This window comes from Helianthus annuus, chromosome 9, assembly GCF_002127325.2.
Source record: "Helianthus annuus cultivar XRQ/B chromosome 9, HanXRQr2.0-SUNRISE, whole genome shotgun sequence".
Classification (NCBI taxonomy): Eukaryota; Viridiplantae; Streptophyta; class Magnoliopsida; order Asterales; family Asteraceae; genus Helianthus; species Helianthus annuus.
Window position 1 is genome coordinate 186,640,214 of NC_035441.2, and position 23,887 is coordinate 186,664,100.

The following is a 23,887-nucleotide window of genomic DNA, read 5'->3' on the forward strand; positions in this document are numbered from 1 at the left end:
TATTTTGTACCATAATGTTCCGATGTATCAGTGCACATTTAGTTGGAAGTCTTTCCATCTCCGCCCTCCAAGCGACTATAGCGACCTTCTTCGGGACCCAATTGTTCCACTCAAAAGTTCTCGAGGGAATGTCACGATTCGCTGCATACAACAAGTCTTTAACCGAAGCAACATTGAAAGATCCACTTGGATCATACGTCCATCTCCATCGATCCGAGCCCAGCTCCATGTACTGCCCACCAACTAAATTAATCAATTGCTGCATTTGATCCAGTTCACTGTTGCTGAGATTCAGCCTATTCCAGGCCCAATGAAATATCGGCCCAGAATCACCAAGAGATAGTCGGTCCAAAACAAGACAAACTTTGTTACTTTCTATTATAAATAAATCAGGAAACTTTAGATATAAGGGCATTGGGTCAGCCCATATGTCTAGCCAGAACTGTACGTTTTCTCCATTGCCCAGTTTCGCACAAAAAGCGGCCTTAAGATCAATCCTAGCTGCTAAAAGGGGTTGTCGAATGCTGATAATATTTTTCCACGGTCCAGAAATCGAAACTTTAGCCGGTATATCATTCCAAGATCTATTGTTGTGATGTATTGCCCAAACAACTTCCCGCCACAAACTGTTTTTTTCCGTTTTGAACCTCCACCACCACTTAGCCAACAAAGCGAAATTGGCATCTCTAGTTGAGCCGAAACCCAATCCCCCATATTCAACCGGAGTAATTGTTTTATCCCAAGCAACCCAATTCATTTTTGCTTTTTCTTCCGACCCTCCCCAAAAGAACACCCTTCTAATTCTATCTAGTGCATCCAACACTTTAATCGGTGCTTTAAAAAGCGACAAAAAATATTGGTAAGGCATTTAGAACCGATTTTATTAAGGTAATTCTACCACCATACGAGAGTGTCTTAGCTTTCCATATAGAAAGCCAATTTTTGAAAACATCCACCACCGATTGCCAATTCCGAGCTAAATTCATATTGGCCCCAACAAGCAAACCCAAATGTACAAAAGGGAACGTACCTTGTTTGCACCTTAGATGATTAGCCATTTGTATAACATCTTGTTCTCCCACTCCAATCCCATAAATGCTACTCTTATCGAGATTTACCTTGAGACCAGATACGAGATAGAAACATCTCAATAACCGTCTCAGGTTATTTATGTTCGACTCGGACCACTCACCCAAAAACATCACATCATCCGCATATATCAAGTGAGATAGTGACGGGCCACCATCAGTAATATTAATGCCTCTAAACAAACCACAGGAGACAGCTTTTTTCATAATGCAAGACATGGCTTCCATCACTATTACAAAGACAACGGCTACAACGGATCACCTTGTCGGAGGCCACGGGAACAATCGAATTCCCTGGTTGGCGAGCCATTAACCAGGACGGAAGCTCTAGCAGAGTATAAGGTAGCCATGATCCATGATCTCCATTTGCTTGGAAACTGCATCTGAGCCATAATCGAATCGAGAAAGGACCAATTAACAGAATCGTAAGCTTTATTGATATCCACTTTAAAGAACATCCCAACCCGCTTATTCTTCCTTAACCAACTCAACACCTTACTGAGAATTAATGGGCCATCCATAATATTCCTGCCAGCTAGGAAAGCAGACTGTTGCTCCGAAATCAGATTTCCTAACACCTTCTTTAGTCGGTTGACAAGCACTTTGGATATAACCTTATTAATCACACCAATCAGACTTTCGGCCTGAAGTTTGCTGGTCCAACAGGATCTTTGATTTTTGGGATCAAAGCAATGAAGGATGATGTGCATCCCTTATTAATCGACCCGTCGACGTAGAACTTATTAAACAATTTGACAAGATCAACCCGGAGACCCTCCCAACATCTTTTAATGAACTTAAAATTAAAACCGTTAGGACCGGGGGCACGATCTCCCTCACACTCCCATACGGCTGCTTTAATTTCCTCCACAATAAATGGTCGTTCCAACATAGTAGCCTCGGATCCCGAAATAGTAGCTATACCAGAGCAGACCATACCAGGCCTAACCGTCATTGGCTCAGAAAACTGATGTTTAAAGAACTCATACAAGGATTCTTTAATAGATAAGGGGTAAGTTATCCACTCTCCACCAATCATCAAACCATTCAGTCTATTAGTACTGATATTAGAGTTGATCACAAGATGAAAGAAATTAGAATTCTCATCACCGTCAACAACCCATTTAGACATGGATTTTTGTCGTAAACCCAACTGCTTGATCCTGTCATGTTCGGCCACATAATTTCTACATTCCACTCTTTCGGCCAATTCCTCTTCCTCTAGATCCCTTTCCTCGGCCAGATTCTCAATAAACGCCAACCTCGCCTTTTTCCCACCATAGATCCCCTCCCTTCTATCTTTCTCCAATTTCAGCCATGATTTGATATTGTTCTTTAACCATCTTAATTTGATTGCAAGAGCGAGATCCTCCAGCCCCGAGAAACTAAATTCCTCACATTTCCGTAGTACAAAATCAAGAAACCCAGAATATTCAAACCATGAATTAAAAAACCTAAACGCGATATGACCGAAATCCGACTGAATCGTGGATAAAACAATAGGCATGTGGTCAGAAACTTCCCTCGCCAATGCAACAACTGTTGCATTGGGCCATCTTTCTCTAAAACCCAAGTACACAAGAAAGCGATCTAGTTTACTCAATTTTTTCCCGTTGTCTGATATATAAGTAAAATTCCCACCTCCCATGTTGTACTCCACCAAACCGGCTGATAATATAAAATGGTTAAAGGCCTCGGCATTAGAAGCAATGAATTCAGAATTCATCCTCTCGCTAGCATCCCGTACATCATTAAAGTCACCCATCATAACCCATAACCCTTGTAATGAATTTTTAAACCCTAATATCTTTGACCAGACATCCCTCCTACTGATAGCATCGTTAGGTGCATATATATTAACCAAGTTCAATCTACACCCCGTCTGAATCAAGAAACCCGAAACAATAATAAAATTTCTATTATGATAAATATCGACACACCTGAAAACCGCAGGGCACCAAAGGCATGCAAGACCACCTGATCTTCCTTGCGAATCAACCACATCAATCTTGAATTCGGCTCGACCCCAGTACTGACTAAACAAAAAGGACGAAGACTGTTGTAATTTCGTTTCTTGTATTGCAAGGAAATGAATCCCATAGCTGGTTTTCAAACCCCTAATCCAATCTGATTTACGGTTGCCCCTAACCCCTCTCAAATTCACAGATAGGCAATTCATTGGAGACCGTTTGCAGCACCTTCTTCTTCAACAAGCTTTACTGTATCCGCTACAAAACCATTCGGGTTAATACCAATTAAGGACCCAACATGAATAGTAGCATCGACTTCCTCTCTAAGAAGACTCCGGGAGTCCTCCGCGGCCTGGGGATCAGAACCACCTGGATTTTGGATGACGTTATGAGCATCAGTGGCCGGAACATGATTCGCGACATCCCCTGGAGATACACTGTTAATCTCCCTATTTCCAGAACATTCCCCAACTGGAGTATTCAGATCCAGAGAGACCGAATCCGACCTATTTGAATCAGCGAACTTCCTCTGGGGAGGACCTTGGACCGAACCTAACGAGGGTGGACTTCGTTCTGCTCTGTTTCTTTTCCCCAAATAATTAGCTGGAGTTGGGCCCTCATTTCCATTTAGAAAATTAGAATGGTCATAATCCACCTCAGGCCCATGTTCTCTATCCTCCTCATTATTGGGCACTTTATAAAACTCCCCACCCGGCCCACCATTATTGGGCTCAGCACTTTTGTTACTAACAATTGGGCAAGGCACAGTACCCAACTCTCCATCGAAACCACAATCCACGTGGGCCGCCTTATTCCGATCCCCATGCAAAACATGATTCCCCATATCATCATTACCCACAGAAGCCTTTTGGAGTGCCGGAGCCCCTTCACCTACCTGGGCCTGTTCATTGACCGCCGGAGACTCGATGGCATCCCCAGACCTATCACCGGTAACCTCTTTTGCCGGACTTTGTCCACCAGCCGTTTTCAAAACCACCGGAGAGACATTACGCCGGATCTAACCCTCCTCCATGTCCTCAACATCTACCAGATCCTCATCTGATTCTGAACACGATTGCGTGTCAAATTCAGAGTCACTATTAGACATAGAATCATCATAACCTAGGCTCTGCATACTAAAACCAGAGGTCTCCGAAGCCCATGCGATCAGGCTCTTATTATTCCACTTCATAATCACGGCTTCCTCAATTCTGGACTTCTGGTTTGTTAACACCATGACAGAACAAACTGAATTGTCTTCATTTTGCCAATAGAAGGAAGACGGCTGAATCACCTTACCAAACAAACTCCCGATCCTGTCAAACAAGGAATTATCCCGAATAATAAACGGCACCCCGGTAATGTTAAGCTGGACAACTCTGCTATACGGGATATCCTCACCCTTCCAAAGATTATGCTCCGAGAAATTGTTTTTAAAGAAAGTTGCATGTGACTCCAAACGGGCCATAGCCTCCGTCTTATCTTTAAAAGTTAGCAAAAAGGTCATTCCACCAACGTATGACAAACCCACCTCAGAAAGACCATTTTCTTCCATAATCATTTTTACTTTGCTAATAGACATGATCTCTTTGGTACATCTAATGACTGACCTCCCAACACAATGAGTAGGATATAAGGATCCTTTCCCTTCCACAGTAACGACTTTAGTACCCTACCCATGCACATCTGCGTTCCCCTTTAGCAAATCAGCAAATGACCTTCCTTCTTGAACAAACGAAGGACCAGATGGACCCGATTTAGGTGATTGTTTCTCCGCATAAAACTGTGCGTTATTATTAGCTCCTTCCGAATGATTGTTATTTTCCTGGTAAGTGGCCTTAGGTTTCCACATGTTCCGGCCCAAAAGGTTCGGTGCATAACTAAACCGATTATGATCCTTATCATATTTTGCTAGTGAAACCACAACTTTCATGTCAAACATTCTTACCGAATTTAGTTTTACTAAGAAACCCTTCATATCCTCAACCCCCATAAATCGGATAAAACCAAAACAATGGCCTCTTGCATCTCGTTTATGAGCCACATACGCATCTGATATGAAACCGAATGGCTGAAAAGATCTCCATAAAACATTCCTTGTAACCCGGTCTGAGATGTTCTGTACTAGGAAAGTCCATTCTACACCGTTTCCTTTGCTTTTCCGATTTTCCGGTACTGCACATCTGCCCACGGACCACCATTATCATCCTCTCCCCCTCCCCATTCATCCCGGCAAGCCATTAATGAACCACGAGAAACCAAAGTAGCGAATAGATGACACAGGAACCCAGATAGGGAGCACGGTTAGATCTAGATGGCCACCGTGGACCGATCGATTAAACCCCACCCGCTATTCAGATTCAAGCGAGCATCGTCGAGCCGACTTTACGAATTCCGGGCGGCAAGGAGAACACGAGAGAGAGAGTTTTGATAGTCAACAACAACATCATCTCATGCAAACTGGATGTGCAAACTTTGAGGTATTTTGGAGGCTGCACATGCACGACAAAGGAGAGAGAACATCAACATACATCATCAACATACATCATCATTATCACTTTGAAGGCAGCCGTTATATATATATATTCATTCACGAACTTTGAGGCAACTATTGTAGGATTTCTTTTGGGCCGATAACATGCACATGGGCCGACAATTAGGGTCTTGATTTTGATTAAAGAAAATAATCATCAATATGGTTGGGCCGATACACACGAATTTGGGGAGCATATTATAGAGCTCAATTGATCACATCAACAGAACATCATCTCGACGGCAGACAAGGGTTTCAACGATGGTTCGACTGTGTGAAGATCATCCCACCAACATGAGCGGCTAGTCTCCTAGTGGTTTCCTCCGGATGGAGGGTTTTTGTAAGTTAGACAATTTTATGTGTTTGTGACAATCGTATAACTTGGTGATCTAAGCATTCGATGCTTTTCACCTTGATTTGATTTGATTTATTGGTTGTAAAGAATTGCATTTATTTAAACCTTAATTTCTAAGCATTCAGTTCCCGAGAGTTCTAGTAATTGGGATATATTTGACATGGGGTTAGGGTTTGTAAGTGTAATTGATAATCATTCGATAACCTCCCGTTATATATTGACCGGAGTACTTAGTCGTTGGTTATCACAATTAGTTAATCAAAACACCTATGTCTATGTAGGTCACGATTAAACACATAGTTGAAGCTAACTATAAAACCTGAAATCTGGAGGAACCATCTTCTATCCTACTGATTCAAATCTTAATTTTGTTCGTTAATTTAGTTATTTCTCATAACCAATCAAATCCACAATTGAGTTTTACTTTTTCTATAGTAGTTAATTAAAACTGAGCATTACACACTTTCGACAATCCTCCTCTGGTTCGATATCCGACTTACTCTAGCTACTAGTTTATTTCGGTTTTTGCATGTCACTAGCGACAGACATCAGTGACATGTGTCCACCAATGGTTTGCTTTATTAGAGATATAGACTAGGAGCAGTTATTATTTTACCAAACCGAAACATGATCAATGTGTTCATGAACGTTTAAGATAACCTAGCTAAAATACCCCCAATCAGATATTCTAAACGATCTAGCAATTTCTAGTTTATCAAACACCTAAACGAAATTAATAAAGCAACGAGTTGACGTTAACCCATACATTATGGTAGGTCATAATTAAAACTATAAAACTGTATATAAAATGCATTTAAAACTGACAAAAAAAAATGTTTGTTTGTTGACCTTTTTACCCAGCTGAACTACCCATCTTAAACATCATTTGTCACTGTCCTAGTGAGTCGTGTGAGTCTCTTTGTCCAGAAAAAGATAAGATTCCTACATGTGACTAAACGAATCCTCATATCCTAACATTTAGAAGCTAGTCAGATACAACAACAATACTACTAATAATAATAATAAGAGTTAATTGCCCAAATTATCCCTGAGGTTTAGACATATTTGTCATTTTCGTCTAAAATGACACTTTTATACCTACTTATCACCAACGTTTGCAACTTTTTGTCATTTTCATCCAAACCACTAACTTAGTTTTTTTTTTCTGTTAAGTTGAGGATATTTGGATAAAACTGACAAATATAAACCACAGGGACGATTTTGGCAATTTACTCAAACTCTTTTAAATTTCTTTTATTTAATTAATTTTGTTACATATATAATAAAAAAGAACATAAATGCAATTTTTATATGAAAAAAAATAATAGCTTTGCCACATAATTTTTATAAATTTTCATCAAACCATTAACTAAGTTAATGTTTCTATTAAGGTGAAGGATGTTTATAAACTAAGACATAAATGAATTTCTAATTTTTTATATAGATCAGTTTTATAAAAATAAAATCTACTTAAACCTCTAAATTTTATAATATTAAAATGTTGGTGACCTTACTGAAAAAGGTCAAATAAATTTTTTTTATTATATGTACCAAGTTTGTAATTCATCTCCAGGAAAAACATAAGCCAGTGCCCCCCCCCCCCTCCCCTATCAAACAATGTATCATTACCAAACCTTAAAATTACCCACCAAATTGTAATTATTATGCTATGAACCAAAAATTTCTTTACTCAAACCACTCAGAATAAGGCTACACGTTATGGACAGTTCTCCCCACCCGTCCCCATGTCCCGACGCCGTCTACACCATACCGCCCCCCCCCCCCCGGGTCCCCGTTCCTTTCGTCTGTTTTTGGACGTTGGCGACGCTCGAAAAGTGGGCCCCCTTTAATGAAAAGTTACCGTTTAAAAAAATAATAATAATAAGTTTCCTTTTTTCAAAAAAAAAAAAAAAAAACGGTCAAATATTTAAATATATATATATTTCATTACCATTTTCACCTCCATTCACAAATCTAACCCAAAATTTCATCTCTCTCAGTTCTTTTTTATAAATCTTCTTCCCACTTTTATAAAACATCATACTCTATAGAAAATAGAACCCTTCAACAACCCGAACAACCCGAACAATCCAAGCAACCCGAACAATCCCAACAACCCGACCCAACCTAATGTTTTTTCGGTTCCGGCATATTATCCGACGGTAGAACCGAACCAATTCTCGCAATATTCATCAAATGCGTTTGCATCATTCCAACACTCGCCAAACCAATTCGCTCAATTCTCTCAAAATCAAGCCATTCAACAAATAATGTTGCGGGGTGCTTATAATTTCCCACCGAACCCGACACCACCCGTTCAACCCCAACCGATCCCGATGCAACCCTTTCAACAACCCGAACCCGACGACGATGTGGAGGTTGTTCCCGAAACCCAACCGGCTAAAGGAAAAGGAAAACTAAACAAAGGCAAGCAAGTGGTGGGTGATCAATCGTCCAAACCGAAGTCGACTTAGTGGACGCCAATCGAAGAAGAAGCCTTAGCCAAGACTTTCATAGCCACGTCTAACAACAAGACAAAAGGTTCGTATTTTTTTTAAGGTTTATCTTTTTTTTTTTTTTTTTTAAGGTTTATACTTTTTTTAAGTATATTTTTCGAAATTTTTTTTAACAGTTTATAAATTTTTAATTTTTTAAAAGTTTTTTTAAATTTGATGGTCAACAGTTTGGTTATTTTTTATTATCTTTATTTAAATCGTATTTTTAAAGTGTGTTTATTTTTTTTTATTTTTTTAACAGTTTATTTTTTTGTTTGTTTAATTTGTTTAAATTTAATATATTTTGTTTGTTTTATTATAGGTAATAACCAAACGGGTGACGGTTTTTGGTCCAAGGTTTTGGCGAAGTTCCTCGAACTTATGGACCAAGGCCCGTATCGTGATATCGACTCGGTGTCGTCAAAGTGGCGGAAATTGAACTCGGCCGTCAATAGGTTTTGCGAGGAATATAATAAAATATATACAAGTGGGCGTCGTAGCGGCATGAGCGACGACGATGTTTTCAAAAAAGCGTTGGACAACTATAAGAACAACAATGGTAATACCAACTTTGCTCACGTTCGCGCGTGGGAAATTATGAAAAAGGAACCGAAATGGTCGCCGACTCCTAACGAGGTGGAGATGGCCAAACGCCAAAAACATCGGAAACGGGTAGCTTTAGCGCCAGTGGATCGGACGCGAGGTGTCACATAAACTTAAATGATGACGCTGACTTTGACGAAGAGGAGTACGCCGTACATGAAGCGGAGCGTCCACCGGGCCGAGACAAATCAAAGAAGGAGCGGGCCAAGGGGAAAGAAAAGGAAAAGGTGGACCCGAACATGGTTGAGTTTATGGAACACCTAAAAATGTACAACGACATCTCGGCCCAAAAGACGAAGTCGAAGGAGCGGGCCGTCGAAGAAAAAACTCGTGTACCGGAAGAAAAGTTACGCGAGAAGGTCCGATTGTCGAATGAGAAAATCCGAATTTCCGATGAAAAAATCCGGCTCAAGGAATGGGATATAATAATATCGATGAATGTCGAGGACGAACCCGAGCCGAAACGTTCGATGCTGAAAAAACTACAACACGATATCATGAAAAAACATCAAATTATTTAACTTTATGTTTTTTTATTAAGTCTTTTGGTTTTTTTTTATTTAGTGTATGTTTTTTTTTTAAGTTTATGTAATGTGGTTTATGTAATGAAAATATTTTCTTAGTTTATTTTTTAAATGTTAAAAAAATAGAAGATTAAAAAAAACATAGAAGATTAAAAAAAACATAGAAGATTAAAAAAATATATATATAAATGGTGGGGAGGACTATGACTAGGACCATCCTCCCATACCCTCTAGTTCAAGGTGATGGTGCATCTTTGGGAGGACTATGACGTGGCGCCTATGTGGCGGATGGTCCTCCAAGAATGGGATGTCACCATGCTCTCTAGCCTAAGTATTACTTAGTTACCCTTATAATCTCAATTAAATAAATATTTTATTTCTAACAACATATTTCCTAGGTGCTCAACACATTTAAAAAATATGTAACGTTTTAGAATTTTTTTCTATCTCTACAACTGATAAATACTAAAAGTTGTAATCGATTGTTATGTGTTGCACACCAATGACGTTTTCTCTTTATAAAACTGATTTATATAAAGAAGTTGTAAATTAATTTATGTCTTAATTTATAAAATTTAAAACATCATTCACCTTAACAGAAAAATAAACTGAGTTAGTGATTTGGATGAAAATTTATAAAGATTATGTGCCAAAACTATTATTTTTTTTCTAAAAACTCCATGTATATTCTTTTTTATTATATATGTAACAACTCCTACTCCTTCTTCTCCTTTAGGATAGGATCGTCGTTGGTCCTTTCACTAATGATCAAATTAAATAAAAGAAATTAAAAAGGGTTTGAGTAAATTACCAAAATCGTCCCTGTGGTTTTATATTTGCTAGTTTCATCCAAATATCATCAACTTAACAGAAAAAATAAACTAAGTTAGTGGTTTGGATGAAAATGGCAAAGAGTTACAAACCTTGGGGGCAATTTGGTACAAAAATGTCATTTTGGACGAAAATGGCAAACGTGCCCAAACCTCAGGGACGATTTTGGCAATTAACTCTAATAATAACAAGAGTTAAATGCCCGGATAGTCCCTGTGGTTTGTCCTTTTTTCACCTTTAGTCCCCAACTTTCTAAAATTACCTCTATAGTCCCCAACTTTTCAATTTTCGTTCCCGGATAGTCCCTGGCGCGGATGGAGGTTAGTTTTTGGTGTTAAGTGGGTGTGAAATGACTAAATTACCCTTACCATTAAAAATAACAATAAAACATAAAAAAACTAATTTATTATTTAAAAACAAAAGTAACCCCACTTTTTCCCTACCCTACCCCACCCCCGCTCCTTCTCCCCTTCCTGTTTCTTTGTCTCTGCAACCTGCAAACACCCATAAAAAATAGAGATACCCAACCGAATAAACACCGAAATCGAGCCAACAAAACCTTCATTTACCTTGCACTTGCACTACTGATTGCCTGATTCACTCTGGACCTGAATTGCGAAACACCCACACACACGGTCTTAGAAAATGGAAATCCAAATCTTAACTGATCAATTATGGCAACAGATATTGTGGTGGAGGAATTCAACAAGACAAAGAAAGATTGAGACGAAGCCTATCTTCAAACCCTAGCCCACATTCAAGCCATTGGACAATATGAAAAATCAAGATCCACCGGTGCGGTTATCAAAGAATCGCCGCCCAGATTGAACGGTCTTGCTCAAGACGGGCTCGCTATGTTGTCTACTACACAGTTTAATCTTGATCTTCTTGTCCCACAACTTCCCACCGATGATCATATTCAAAATGCCCAATTAACCCTTCAATCTTGGAACAAACAGATTCAAAGGTAATTATTAGGTTTTTACTCTGATGTGTGTAAAAGTTGTTATCTTGGTTAACCGCGACTCGGGGGTGGTGATGATAGCGGCAGTGGTTGTTGTGGCGGGGGTGGTGATGATGGCGACGGTGATGGTTGTGGTGGAAGTGGTGGTTGTGGCAGGAGTGGTTATGACAATGGTGGTGGTGGTGGTCAGTGGTGGTGGCGGCGATGGAGGTGGTGGTGGTACCAGAGAGAGAGAGAGCAGGGAGAGAAAGGGATAATATGTGACATACAGATATATATTAGAATTGGGTCCTACAAAGATATATTTATTTAATACTTGTATAATTTGTTTTGTTTTATGATAAGGGCATTTTAGTCATTTCACACCCACTTAATACTAAAAACTAACCTCCATTCGCGCCAGGGACTATCCGGGAACGAAAATTGAAAAGTTGGGGACTATAGAGTTAATTTTAGAAAGTTAGGGACTAAAGGTGAAAAAAATGACAAACCACAGGGACTATCTGGGCATTTAACTCTAATAATAATATATTTAGTTTTGCTATTAAAAAAGGGGCAGCGACGCAGTTTGTTATCTGTTTACCATATATCTCGATATAAATTCATAAGTAAAATATTTTTCTTAGAAAATCCTTAAAGTAGCATTTAATAGCAACGCTAACACCACCCAATCCGAATTCTAAACGGTCAAAAACTACATGATCAATCGAGCTGAATTCCTCTCATGTCACATCGGATGGTCGTTCACACGAGGAGAGACAAAAGCAAAGCCGATAAAGTTTTTGTCGAAAGTACTACATCTAAACCCGATAAAGTTGTCATTGTTGAAAGTTTGGTCAAAAAAATTGACCGGCTAATTGGGTATAGAGAAGACAAACGCATCGCGCACGCCCTTGCTTTCCTCCAAAAAGACTACCTGGGTTTATCAGAGCAAGATCAAATATTTTTCGAACAAAGAAAATAACAAATTTGTGAACGTCTCCGAAAAAAAATTTTCAATTTGTCTTTATTTTAATTCCTTTCTAGTGTTTTTTTTAAGTTTGTTTTATTTTAAGTCTTTATGAATTTTAATGTAACTTTTTTAAGGCTCTTTTAATTTTATTTTAATATAATGTAGTTTTATTTATTTATTAATATGTTGTTACTTTTAAAAAAAATATTTTAAATAAAAAATCAAAAAAATAATATTAAATGATTGTAATGTAGTTAATCCATAACGCCTAGTTTTTGAACAGTTTATTTATTGGCGCTTTATTGAGTTGGCACTAAGATGATAATACCTTTTACTTGTTATTGGAATCCATTATTAATACACAACACATAGCATTATAGAATTATAACAAGTGATTTACTCCATTAAGTTCATCTCCAAGCTAGCTTGTTTAATTTACCAGATTTGATAATTGATGATATCTATCAAATTCAGAATTCCATGTATTGATTTTCTCGTTCAACAACATAGAGTTTCCTACTTAAAGGTATTTTCATATTATCACTTTGAAGAAATTTTCTTTTTTCTGATTTTTTTTGAAAGACAAACTAATCTACTTATAAATACTTGTATACGCGCACCTGAAGGATTTAAACGCTCCATCTCATAGACAGTGAAAAATAACCTTACTACCACACAATGTACCTTTGGGGATGTATCATTTTGATGGTTAGCTGGCTGCGTTTTTATTTATTACCACTTTGGTTAACCAATTTTGCAAAATTAACTCTTAAGAGTAGCAAATTATAAAATAGCATATGTTCAAAAACCTTGGATTCTTTTATAAGTAGTCTAATTGAGTGAGAGGACTTATGGTACTAACTACCGTTAAATTGTTTTTTAGAACTGTAGCTGCCGTTAAATTGTTGGTAGTAGTGCAAGTAGTATCATTTTGACCAAAAACAATGATATATTGTAAAACAAACTAGATGGTTTGATTATATGCATGATAAAATTCCAAATGGTTAACGCCCCATGTAATCATGCACTTAGCATTGCTCAAGAAGCAAGTATATGGCAGGAAGGCTTTATTGAATCACTTGCACAGTGAAGCTAGTATACGGCGAGGAGGCTTTATTAGTGGCCACCGGCTATGAAGAACCGTCAAATTATTGACCAAGAGAACATCGCCTTTCTTCCAAGGTATCGCAACACATTCTTCTTTCAAGATTCTCCACATGTCTTTCATAGCATCTTCATCCACAGGATCGCCACTACCCAGCTCCACCCCCCCTGTATTCCGCTTCTCACTTGTAGGAACATTGTAAGCAATAGGAAGACTATTAAACCATGTTTTCCTGCGACTCGCCTCGTCAAACCTGATCGCAGGTATTGGGCCTGTTATAAGTTTTGCAGTATTCCCCATCCATTCTAGCTTTGTTCCCTTCTTCACCGCCCTGTCAATTACGCCATTCTCGTAAGGATGAAATTTGTAAGGTTTATTGTAGAGATACAATTATACAAACCTTTCCTCTGCAATCTTCTTGTCATCGGTTTGGAATGCCGTCTTCCAACTAGTACCAGTAACGGATGATGGATCCTCCTTATCGCCTTGTATCGTTATATACATCAATCCATGCTCCTCGAGCTGTGCAACGAAATCCGGGTGCCTCTCTTTCATCTTTTCATATACGATATAACTCGAAACTATGGGGGTTTCTCCCCCTTCTTCCGGCTCTTCTTCACAAAAGAAAAATAACTTGGTGGGGAAATCTGGATTCTGTTACAATCTCAACTCTTTTCAGTTATACTACCAATTGTTTCAGAAATTTCTAAATCTATTATTTTACTAAACCATCTACAAATAATTAAAAAAAATGATCAATTGGCTCATGAAATTTTAATATAAAAATATATTTAATATATCAGACAAAACTTATATAAATAAAAGGCCGGCTCGTTAGCTCATGAATGTTTAAGATAAAAATATATTTAATACATCGGATAAAACTTATATAAATAAAAAGCCGGCTCGTTAAGCTAATGAGCCGGCTTGTGCTTGGACCCGAGCTCGTTTAAGCTCGGCTTGATTTGAGCTTTTAGCGAGCCAAGCCGAGCAGTATTAACTATTTCAAAAACAACTTCATTTACACCCCTACTAGAAGTCAAAACACCTGCAAAAACCTACTAGAATCAATTATTATTATTTTACTAAACTGAAACCATGAATGTTTAAGATAACCTAGCTATAATCTTGGCCATCAGAATGATTCACAGCGGAAGAATCATGACTTATTGGATTCATTATTAGATCTTCGATTGATCAATATGCAGAAATGGGAGTATGGACAATTCGACAGTTAGTTAAATTGTCTTGGTACCGGTAAATGGTTCCCGGCAACCATCATTTATACATAATAATGGACGGTTATGTGGTGGTTGAAACTGGCGGGAATAATCGCCTTTTGAATCGGTGTCAACCAACCAACATACCCGCTTGTTCATATCGTTACATACATACATATAAACATAAATAATATAACCTAAGATAAGTACATATAATCATATAAATAATTATGTTTATATTGTCTAATACACTCCCCTAAACATAATTACGTTTACGAGAGTGCTTGAGAACACTGTTGTTGGCATCATCCACGGCAACTTTTGCCCGGTTAAAATCGAACCTCCTCCTTGTGTTCAGCCTTTTGATTCCCTGCCAGTCGTTGCCGGGGAAAAATGCGTAATGCTCTGCATCTTTTCCAGCAACTTCTGCACTCCTTGAATTGCCTTCCGTTTGATCTGCATCAGTTCCAACCACCCTGTTTCCTTCACTCCTGCTTTGTCTCGGATCAACCACCATCTTGACTTCCTCCTTCTCGAGCACCTTTTCTTGAGTTGACTTATACTTGTAATAATAGATGAGCACGTCCAAATACATAGCATATATCAGTCTCATGTATTCTCCTTCATCATACTCAAAACCTATATCCCTGGCAATCATTGCCCACATATTGTTTTTGGTGATCCTCCGATGTCCACCTTCCCTCTTTACGGCCATATACAGATCCAGTAAACATACCTTTCGGTTATTTGGTGCATATGCAGGTAGAGGTCTTGTATTAATTTCCTCTCCTTGAGAAACCAATCTATCATATTATTGAATGTGCTTTCGAGATGATATTTGTATTTTATAACATAATCTTCATCATCAAGCATGTCAAGAAGTGCCTTACAATCTCGAAATTCCTTAAAAGGCGTCGCTTGAAGTATTAAGACATTCCAGTCTGGTTCATTTGTTGACATGTTTAGACTTTCAAAATAATCGTTCAAGAATTCCGTTTTGAACTTTTCATGATCTGTTTCTCTACTCATCACCGATTGCTTTTCTAACATACCAACTTCATCTTCCTTAGTCATCCGAGTTATGTTACTTATCTTATTAATTAAGGGAACACTAAACGTAGGGAATAACTTGCACTTATCACCATTGAATTTAACCGTGAAGCCTTGAATGATTAACTGATCTAGGCTTAACACATTTCTATCTATGTCTAGAGTGTATAAAACACTCTGTATACACGAATCTTTTCGGACCCAGACATGACTTCGACGACCCCTATACCCCTTATGAAGAAAAATTGATTTTCTCCAGTTTTTGTTTCGATACTAGACATGTTTTTTATTCGTCTAAACAACTCTAAATTGCCAGAATAGTGATGTTTAAGGGTTTTACTGACATACCACATATCTGACCAGAAACCACCATCGGTGCCGACCACTATATATTCCATTCTTTGATCATTTTGATGATCAGAATCAGTGTTATGTTGTTGCTGTGTTCCGGTGTCGATTGCCAGACGAAGCAGTTGAGTTTCCTCATCATTTTCTTTCAACATACATGTCGAGATTTGGTGACCGGGTTTGTTGCAGTAATAGCATCGTCTTTGCAACCATCTTCGTTCTTTTTTCTCGTCCGAACAGTGTTTACACGGCATCATCGTTGAAGTTGGCCGGAGATCATCACTGTTAATGAAACTGGCTCTGATACCACTTTCTTGGCCATTAGAATGATTCACAGCGGAAGAATCATGACTTATTGGATTCATTATTAGATCTTCGATTGATCAATATGCAGAAATGGGAGTATGGACAATTCGACAGTTAGTTAAATTGTCTCGGTACCGGTAAATGGTTCCCGGCAACCATCATTTATACATAATAATGGACGGTTATGTGGTGGTTGAAACTGGCGGGAATAACCGCCTTTTGAATCGGTGTCAACCAACCAACATACCCGCTTGTTCATATCGTTACATACATACATATAAGCATAAATAATATAACCTAAGATAAGTACATATAATCATATAAATAATTATGTTTATATTGTCTAATATATAATACCCCCAATCTTAAACATATCCTAACAGTTAGATATGATAAATGATAATGTATAGAGTCAAAGAACATACGTAAGCCATCTCATGATGAAAAGGAACTTCCAAATGAAGAGGGCTTTCATTAGCAGTATAAACCCTACCAACAACTTGAGTCCGAGGGACTCGGCCGCCGACGTAGGAGAATTCCGGGAAGCCGAAAGCTTCAACGACGTCGTTGAAGTCGGACGGAGATGTAACCGGGAAGCCTCGGAAGAGAATAGCGCCAGTGTTGACGAGAATAGATTCCAGCCATGGCTTATGAACCCTGATCGCCTCTTCAAAAGTGGAAAGTTGTACTGCAGTGGTACAAGCGGGGGATAACACCGCCGGGAAGAGAACGTCGTCGTTATGGGATTTTTGCTCAGGCAGTGTTACTTGTCGGAAGAATTTTCCGGTGGCCATTTCTAACACGTCTTGTGACAGAAACGTGTACGAACATGCATATTTATTGAAAAGTTTTTGCTTTTACTAATAATAAAAAAATATATAAAGTAAAATAAATTATTAATGGTTTGTAATTTAGCTTTTGTACTTTTGAAAAGTTTGGAACCACGTTTAAGTTTTTTAAAGAGTAAAATACACGGATAGTCCCTGTGGTTTAGTGAAATTTCACCTTTAGTCCCTAATTTTTCAGAATTACACTCTTAGTCCCTGTGGTTTTACAAGTGTTACTCGGATAGTCCATAAAGCCGATGAATGTTACTCGGATAGTCCCTGTGGTTTGACAAGTTGTTACTCGGATAGTCCCTGTGGTTTGACAAGTTGTTACTCGGATAGTCATTGTCATTTCACACCCACTTAAGCAGAAAAACTAACCTCCATCCGCTTTGGGGACTATCCGAGTAATAACTTATCAAACTACAGGGATTAAGAGTGTAATTTTGAAATGTTGGGGACTAAATGTGAAATTTCACCAAATCACAGGGACTATCCGTGTATTTTACTCTTTTTTGAATATGGAAAAATTAGAAAGTTAAAGTGTTTTTAATATGCGAAAAATTATAAGGTTAGGTATGTATCGTACTATCGAAAGAATATTTGAAAAATATAGAAAATGACAAAGTTGAGGTTGTTTGAATATGAAAAAAATTAGAAGGTTATGGTGAAGGGAGTGGTAGAAAATGACAAAGTTGAGGTTGTTTGAATATGAAAAAAATTAGAAGGTTAGGGTGAAGAGAGTGGTTACCTATTTAGAATAGTCATTCACTCAATCAGAAAATGTCACTTCAATTCATCTAAATTATTTACCTAATGCTTAAAAACGTTGGTGGTGGCTTACCTAATGGGGTTTAGGTAAACTATTTAAAAAAAGGAAAAACGTGTGATTGGTTGAGGATGAATGGACCCCAATACACACCCATCTCCCCCAATCGGTAAAGCTTCACCGAAAATCCCCCCCCCAATCAGTAAACGTGGCTCAGTAAAACGTTGGCGGTGGATGAGTGGTCGGTACCGAGTGGGTTTAGTGCCCCACTCCGCTCACCCTTAGGTATTGTACTTTGGAAAGAATATTTGAAAAATGCAAAAATAATACAAAGTTGAAGTTGTTTGTGTCACGGCCCTCGGCCCCGGTTTGACCCGGTCCAGAGCCGCGAGGCAGGAAATCCCGTGGTATTTATTTTAGGCGACAACGGAAGTCTCTTTTTAAAACCGGATCTTTAAATATTAAAACTGCTCGTTTATATAATACAGTGATACATCCCATAATTTACAATAAGGTGATTTCACTGGGAAATCTTTATTTCTCAAAACATGTTTCTTTATTTATTTACAATGAGCCACTTTTCTAAGCTTGTAGTGCTTCACGGCACTTTTCTTTGTTCACAACAGATCACCTGAAACATGTTTGAAAAAGGTTTTGTCAGCGGGGAAATACTGAGTGAATCATTCCGTTTACCAAAGCGACTCATTTGTTATAATTTACAGTATTAAGAGAGATTACAATGTTTCTGATATCAAACCAACTACCCACAGTATTTGTCACTCGACTCATTTCGGTGACTGTGGTCATATCACCCATTGGCTGCCCCAATGGTGACGAATATCACTAATTAGGTTCGCCCACCTAAAGTGATAACAACAATAGTAATCTGCACAATACCCCACATACCGGCTGTAATTTGGTGATTACATAAACTTAATCACTGTAATTATAACTCTGAAAATAATTTGGAGTATTGTAAAACAGTTGATAAAAAGAGAATGACTCACATTGCAGATTTAACGAGCAGAGTATAAGCCTACTGATTAGCCTTTGATTAACCTAATTTAAACAATAATGCACACACACAAACGGGTTAGTAACTAATACAGCATTTACGACAATTCACGAGATTAAACCCTCACAACGATATACAAGTGCAATACTTTAATAATTCAGCGGATTCGCGACTAATGACAGAGTATAGTCCGAGTTCGAACAGCACTCAAACATTCAAGTCGAAATCACGATGAATAACAAAGTATAAACTCAATTTGAGCAGCACTTAAGCAATCGTTGGATAGTTATAATCGATCGGACGTTGAATCGTAATAGCGATCGAGTTATTACCCTGATTGCGGCAGCGATTCGTGATCGGTGTGTGTTTTAATAGTATACATAGTATAACTCCGTGTGTATTTCGACTTTTAACGTCATTTTTGTGCCCAGATTCAAGTGCCAATGCCCTCTATTTATACCCAAATTTTGACCCCCCTCGCGTGACGCGAGGGGTACCCCTATGGGCGTCGCGTGACGCGAGGGGTCACCTATGTTCATAGGGTAGCCCTTCGTGCATGTAGCTTTGCTGAGTCAACAGTTTCTTAAAATTCGAATTCGACAGATAGTTATTAAGATAATCGTAACTAGGGTTTTACCCCCCCTGAGTTTTAGGGGGCCTGATCCTGATTCTGATGATTCTGAAAATTTTAGGGTTTATGCAGAATTACTTGGGTTTCTCAATTAGGGTTTTCTTAAGAGACAATTAACATACTAAGTATTGGTTTTAGTGAGAGTTGTTACAGTTTGGCAAAAAATTACAAAATTGAAGTTCGAAACTACTAGAAAACTGGGTTTTTGCGACCGCCTTTACGGGCGCAAAACAGTCGCAATTTCCGTGTTGCGACTGTTTTGCGACGAAAGTGTAGTCAGAAAAACACACGTCGCAATTGCACTATTGCAACCAATTTGCAACCGTTGCTACATTTTTTGCGACCTGTTTTGCAACCTTAAGCACAGTCGCAAATTTTGCGACCGTCATGATTCAATGACATTTTTTTTGTATTTTTGCGACTATTTTGCGACCGCTTAAACCATTGTTTATTTGCAACCGTTTCGCGACCGCCTGCCATTTACAAACTTGCGACCGCCATTTTGCGGTCGCAAAATTTATGGTTTTTTCCCAATTTTCAGCTAGTTTCTTTTTTAAACCTGTTAATAATGTCCATATTTTCAAAAGTTACGCATTTATTGAGTTTTCAAAATATTTAATAACATTCCACCTGAGTTACATATAGGGCTGTAAACGAGCCGAGCTAGACCTAGCTCGAGCTCGGCTCGAACTCGATTCGAGCTAGCTCGGCTCGAGCTCGACTTTCAAATCGAGCTGAAATTTGAGGCTCGAGCTCGACTCGATTAGAATTCGAGCTAGCTCGGCTTGGCTCGATCTAGCTCGAACTAACAAAAAACCGCAAAATTTACTACTTAAAAATCCCTTAGAAATGAACTTCTTTATATAATAAGGGTCATAATTGCCATTTAATTTAACCATATGGCTAAATATGCAAGTTAAAATAGTTAATTCACTTTGTACATTGTCTTTACCTTCTTTTATAGGAGAGATACTCCCTTAGTTTTTGTTTTCTAAGCGATGTGGGACAAAAAAAAATAAGGATATAAACCTTATCGAGCCAGCTCACGAGCCGAGCCAGGCCAAGCTCGAGCTCGGCTCGTTTACAAATCGAGTCGAGCCAAGCCGGCTCGTTTAAAACCGAGCCACTTTCGAGTCGAGCTTTTTTCGAGTGAGTTTCAAGCGAGCTGTGAGCCACGAGTTTTTTGAACACCCCTAGTTACATATTCAAACATCAAATACTCGAGTTATCCTAGCATGATTCAATCATTTTTCGGGCTTTACCATCAACATCATTCTTTGCCTGTTTATATTACCAAAACATAACACCATCAATAGTGACCAGCATGTTTAGATGGATCATAGAAGAGGTTGTAGTGCACATGAGAACTCTCCATGAAGCACGCATATCATCTAAATACATCCACAAGCATCCACATGAGTCTAATACACCATATTGTTCTCTTTCCTTCTCACTGAAATTTAACAAACACAAGTTTTACGGTTAATAACTATTGGTGTAGCTAGAATATAGTTGGGACTTAGGGGAGGTAGTTCCTAACACGAAATAAATGGGTTAGGGTTGAGGCTAAGGGAAACGGGTCATAACCTGCCAACCTTTGCGATAAATGGGTCATGCCTAGGTTGACCTAACTAGACCCGTCTCCAGGGGTACGGATCGATAGGGTTGATCTAATTTTGTAACCCGAATCGACCTATTCTAGCAAACATTTGAGTCTGCACGAGAGAGAGAGAGGGAGAGAGAGAGAGAGAGAGATAGAGATACCTGAAACAGCTGAGCTTCGGGATCTTGAACTGAGACTAGGGGTCGGATCTGGATCTGTGTTTGTGTTGAAAAAGAAACCGAGAAGTCTTATGCACAAAGAACCAAACAGCGAGTGTTGCATTTGATAACCAAACAACATCAAACTAAACCCGTGGATTAACCTACAACATACATTATATGTGGTAAAATTACCTAGCCTTAGACTGCAGGTCATTTGCAGATGATATGCGTGTGTGCTTTAGATGGCTAGCTAGTGCTCTTTCTTTCCCAATATTCACCAACTAACAAATAAAGAAGTAACGACCTATAAGATAATAATCACAGTATAATATAATGAAAGATATGCAAGATAACAAACAACATTTATTAAAAACTATATTGTATAAACAAATGATGTAGGATTGTAGGAAGACTGGTGGCATTATAAACAGCCCATGTGCGCAGGAATAATGCATGACATGTGAAATGTCGGCCACTTAAATTCTAGCACCATGATGATAACCTTTGATCTGTGTATTGTTGTTACTAAACTAAAGTGGCAGATTTATCCCCAAAGTGGCATGCTCATTTAATGATTTGATAAATAGTCCTTTTGTTGTTAGAAACAAAAAGATGTTTAAAAATTAATTATCTTTGGTTGTATGATCTTTTACAGATTTGATAAGTAGAAAATAATCCTTTTGTTTATTTAAAAAAATGTTCCAAATTGTCAATATTAATTGTGCTGAGATGATGATTGTGTGAGCATTTACCTGTAGTTATAATGAGCACCAGTTCTGAGCACCAGCCACGTTCGAGTCCCGTTCGAGTCGCCCTGTTCAAGATTTCATCTTTAATACGCGATACATACATAGTTTACATGACTAAAACTCAAAAAGTTAAAACAAAACTGACCATAGACGCAAGCTGAGGTCAAGATTGATTTGATTTGACACACCAAACTGTTTGTTAGTAATCAACCCAAAAATATAAAGTTAAATGACACAAAACAAACAAAGTAATAATTCAATTGTAGATTATTTAACATATTGAAAAAGGATGGATTGAAGTAGAGATAATGAATCACTTACTCCAAGCATCACATAAACAGGCCCATATGGAGTCCCTATGAAGTGAAACTCATGATCAATATTGTGCCCTTCTTCAATAAGCTGCAATGATCAATTAGTTGTTCTTAGAATCAAATGTCAACACCAACCCAATCAGTCTCTAGAAGAAGCAAGAGAAGCTATATGTTTCAGCATATTGACGAAAAACTGAAAACTACATTGATTTTTTTATCAGCAAAACAGAGATTAAATTCACTGAAAACATAAATGTGATTTCAAAATGAGATGAACATGCTCTTCACATACAATTACAACATTCTATATGTGTTCAACTATGAGAACATCAACAAATCAGTGCTAGAATGTCAATCGCTAAATAAAAAATAGATTCAAAAATCAGAAAACAATAAACGAAATGAGCATCTGAAATACCTAGTGGCTACATTATATACGTATAACATAACCGATTTAGCACAAATTCCTCCATCAATTAAGAAAAACAACAACAAATGTTTAGGAGATTTATAATTCAGATCCACAACTATATGTTTTAACCTCTTAAAAGAAAAATGACAACTACATTAATTTCTAGCAATAAAACAGATATCAATTTCACTGAAAACATAGATGTGACTTCAAATCGAGATAAACACGTTCTTCACTTACAGTTACAATACTGTATACGTATTCGACTATGATAACATCAACAAATCAGTGCTGAAACATCTATCGCTAAACAAAAATAGTTTTAAAAATGATTATTTATGATATCTACTGGCTACAGTAGGTCTACATAGCATAATATAACCGATTTAACAAAAAAAATCATGTAAGAATCAGTCAATCAACACAATAAATCAATTCGAACCTTGTACAACGCTTCTGGAGCTTCGCAGACAATTCGTCCGCCAAGATGGCCAAACTTAGACCTCAATCTCACAAAACCAGACGAATTATTGATGTTTAACTTTGATCCTCTGGATTCTGGCAAAAAGTTCCGGCGATTGGACTTAGCGAAGCCATCGGAAATCTGGTGCCGGGAAGAACGGTTAGGGTTTCGATGGTGTTAATTGAGTTATAATTGAGTTTTATTTGACGGTTAGGGGAGGAGTGTGGGTGTGTGAAAAAGAAAACACGTGGGTTTGTTTCTAACCAATTTAATCGAGTTTTATTTAATTACCAATTAGTCCCTCAAGTTACATATTGGTTATATTTACACCTAAAAATTTCTTATCTTGGATTGTCCAAGTTAAGTTTAGCAGGTTTGGATAGAAGTGCAGTTATTTCACACAAATACTTGATGGACTCTTATCGTGAATACTAGGCGAAGATCCCGCAAAAATAATATATGTAGGCCACTAACTAATTTTATTTATAACTTGAACAGTTATATCAGTTTGACCTACTTGAATAAAAAATATTAATGAATATTAGGTATATGTTTCAAAATTACCACCATAATTCCATTAGTTGTGTTGATAAAAATTG

The 23,887-nt window shown here is 37.9% G+C and overlaps 3 protein-coding genes across 3 annotated transcripts; 1 reads left to right on the top strand and 2 right to left on the bottom strand.

The window, feature by feature from the left end:
- Nucleotides 1-1,719: 1,719 nt before the first annotated feature.
- On the bottom strand, nucleotides 1,720-3,267 carry LOC110876976. Its single transcript, XM_022125133.1, has one exon. It carries the CDS (start codon nucleotides 3,265-3,267, stop codon nucleotides 1,720-1,722), a length of 1,548 nt encoding a protein of 515 aa, XP_021980825.1.
- A 4,949-nt stretch (nucleotides 3,268-8,216) lies between these two features.
- On the top strand, nucleotides 8,217-9,565 carry LOC110876975. The gene is made up of 3 exons (XM_022125132.1): nucleotides 8,217-8,373; nucleotides 8,764-9,144; nucleotides 9,186-9,565. The coding sequence occupies exons 1-3, from the start codon at nucleotides 8,217-8,219 to the stop codon at nucleotides 9,563-9,565; spliced, it is 918 nt and encodes a 305-aa protein (XP_021980824.1).
- Nucleotides 9,566-13,265: 3,700 nt separating this feature from the next.
- On the bottom strand, nucleotides 13,266-17,154 carry LOC110880201 (clavaminate synthase-like protein At3g21360). Its single transcript, XM_022128784.2, has 3 exons — nucleotides 16,770-17,154; nucleotides 13,821-14,074; nucleotides 13,266-13,751 (listed from the first exon to the last, which is right to left on the bottom strand). The coding sequence occupies exons 1-3, from the start codon at nucleotides 17,136-17,138 to the stop codon at nucleotides 13,391-13,393; spliced, it is 984 nt and encodes a 327-aa protein (XP_021984476.1). The 5' UTR covers nucleotides 17,139-17,154; the 3' UTR covers nucleotides 13,266-13,390.
- Nucleotides 17,155-23,887: the final 6,733 nt, after the last annotated feature.

Excerpts from the sequence above, each read along its gene's own strand:
- LOC110876976 (XM_022125133.1), bottom strand. The coding sequence starts at position 3,267 with ATGAATTGCCTATCTGTGAATTTGAGAGGGGTTAGGGGCAACCGTAAA.
- LOC110876975 (XM_022125132.1), top strand. The coding sequence starts at position 8,217 with ATGTTGCGGGGTGCTTATAATTTCCCACCGAACCCGACACCACCCGTT. Across the intron at positions 8,374-8,763 it reads AAAAGGAAAACTAAACAAAG|GTAATAACCAAACGGGTGAC; the intron begins GCAAGCAAGTGG and ends GTTTTATTATAG. Across the intron at positions 9,145-9,185 it reads GCCAGTGGATCGGACGCGAG|AGGAGTACGCCGTACATGAA; the intron begins GTGTCACATAAA and ends ACTTTGACGAAG.
- LOC110880201 (XM_022128784.2), bottom strand. The coding sequence starts at position 17,138 with ATGGCCACCGGAAAATTCTTCCGACAAGTAACACTGCCTGAGCAAAAA. Across the intron at positions 14,075-16,769 it reads TTCATCATGAGATGGCTTAC|AATCCAGATTTCCCCACCAA; the intron begins GTATGTTCTTTG and ends AGATTGTAACAG. Across the intron at positions 13,752-13,820 it reads AAGAAGATTGCAGAGGAAAG|GGCGGTGAAGAAGGGAACAA; the intron begins GTTTGTATAATT and ends CGTAATTGACAG.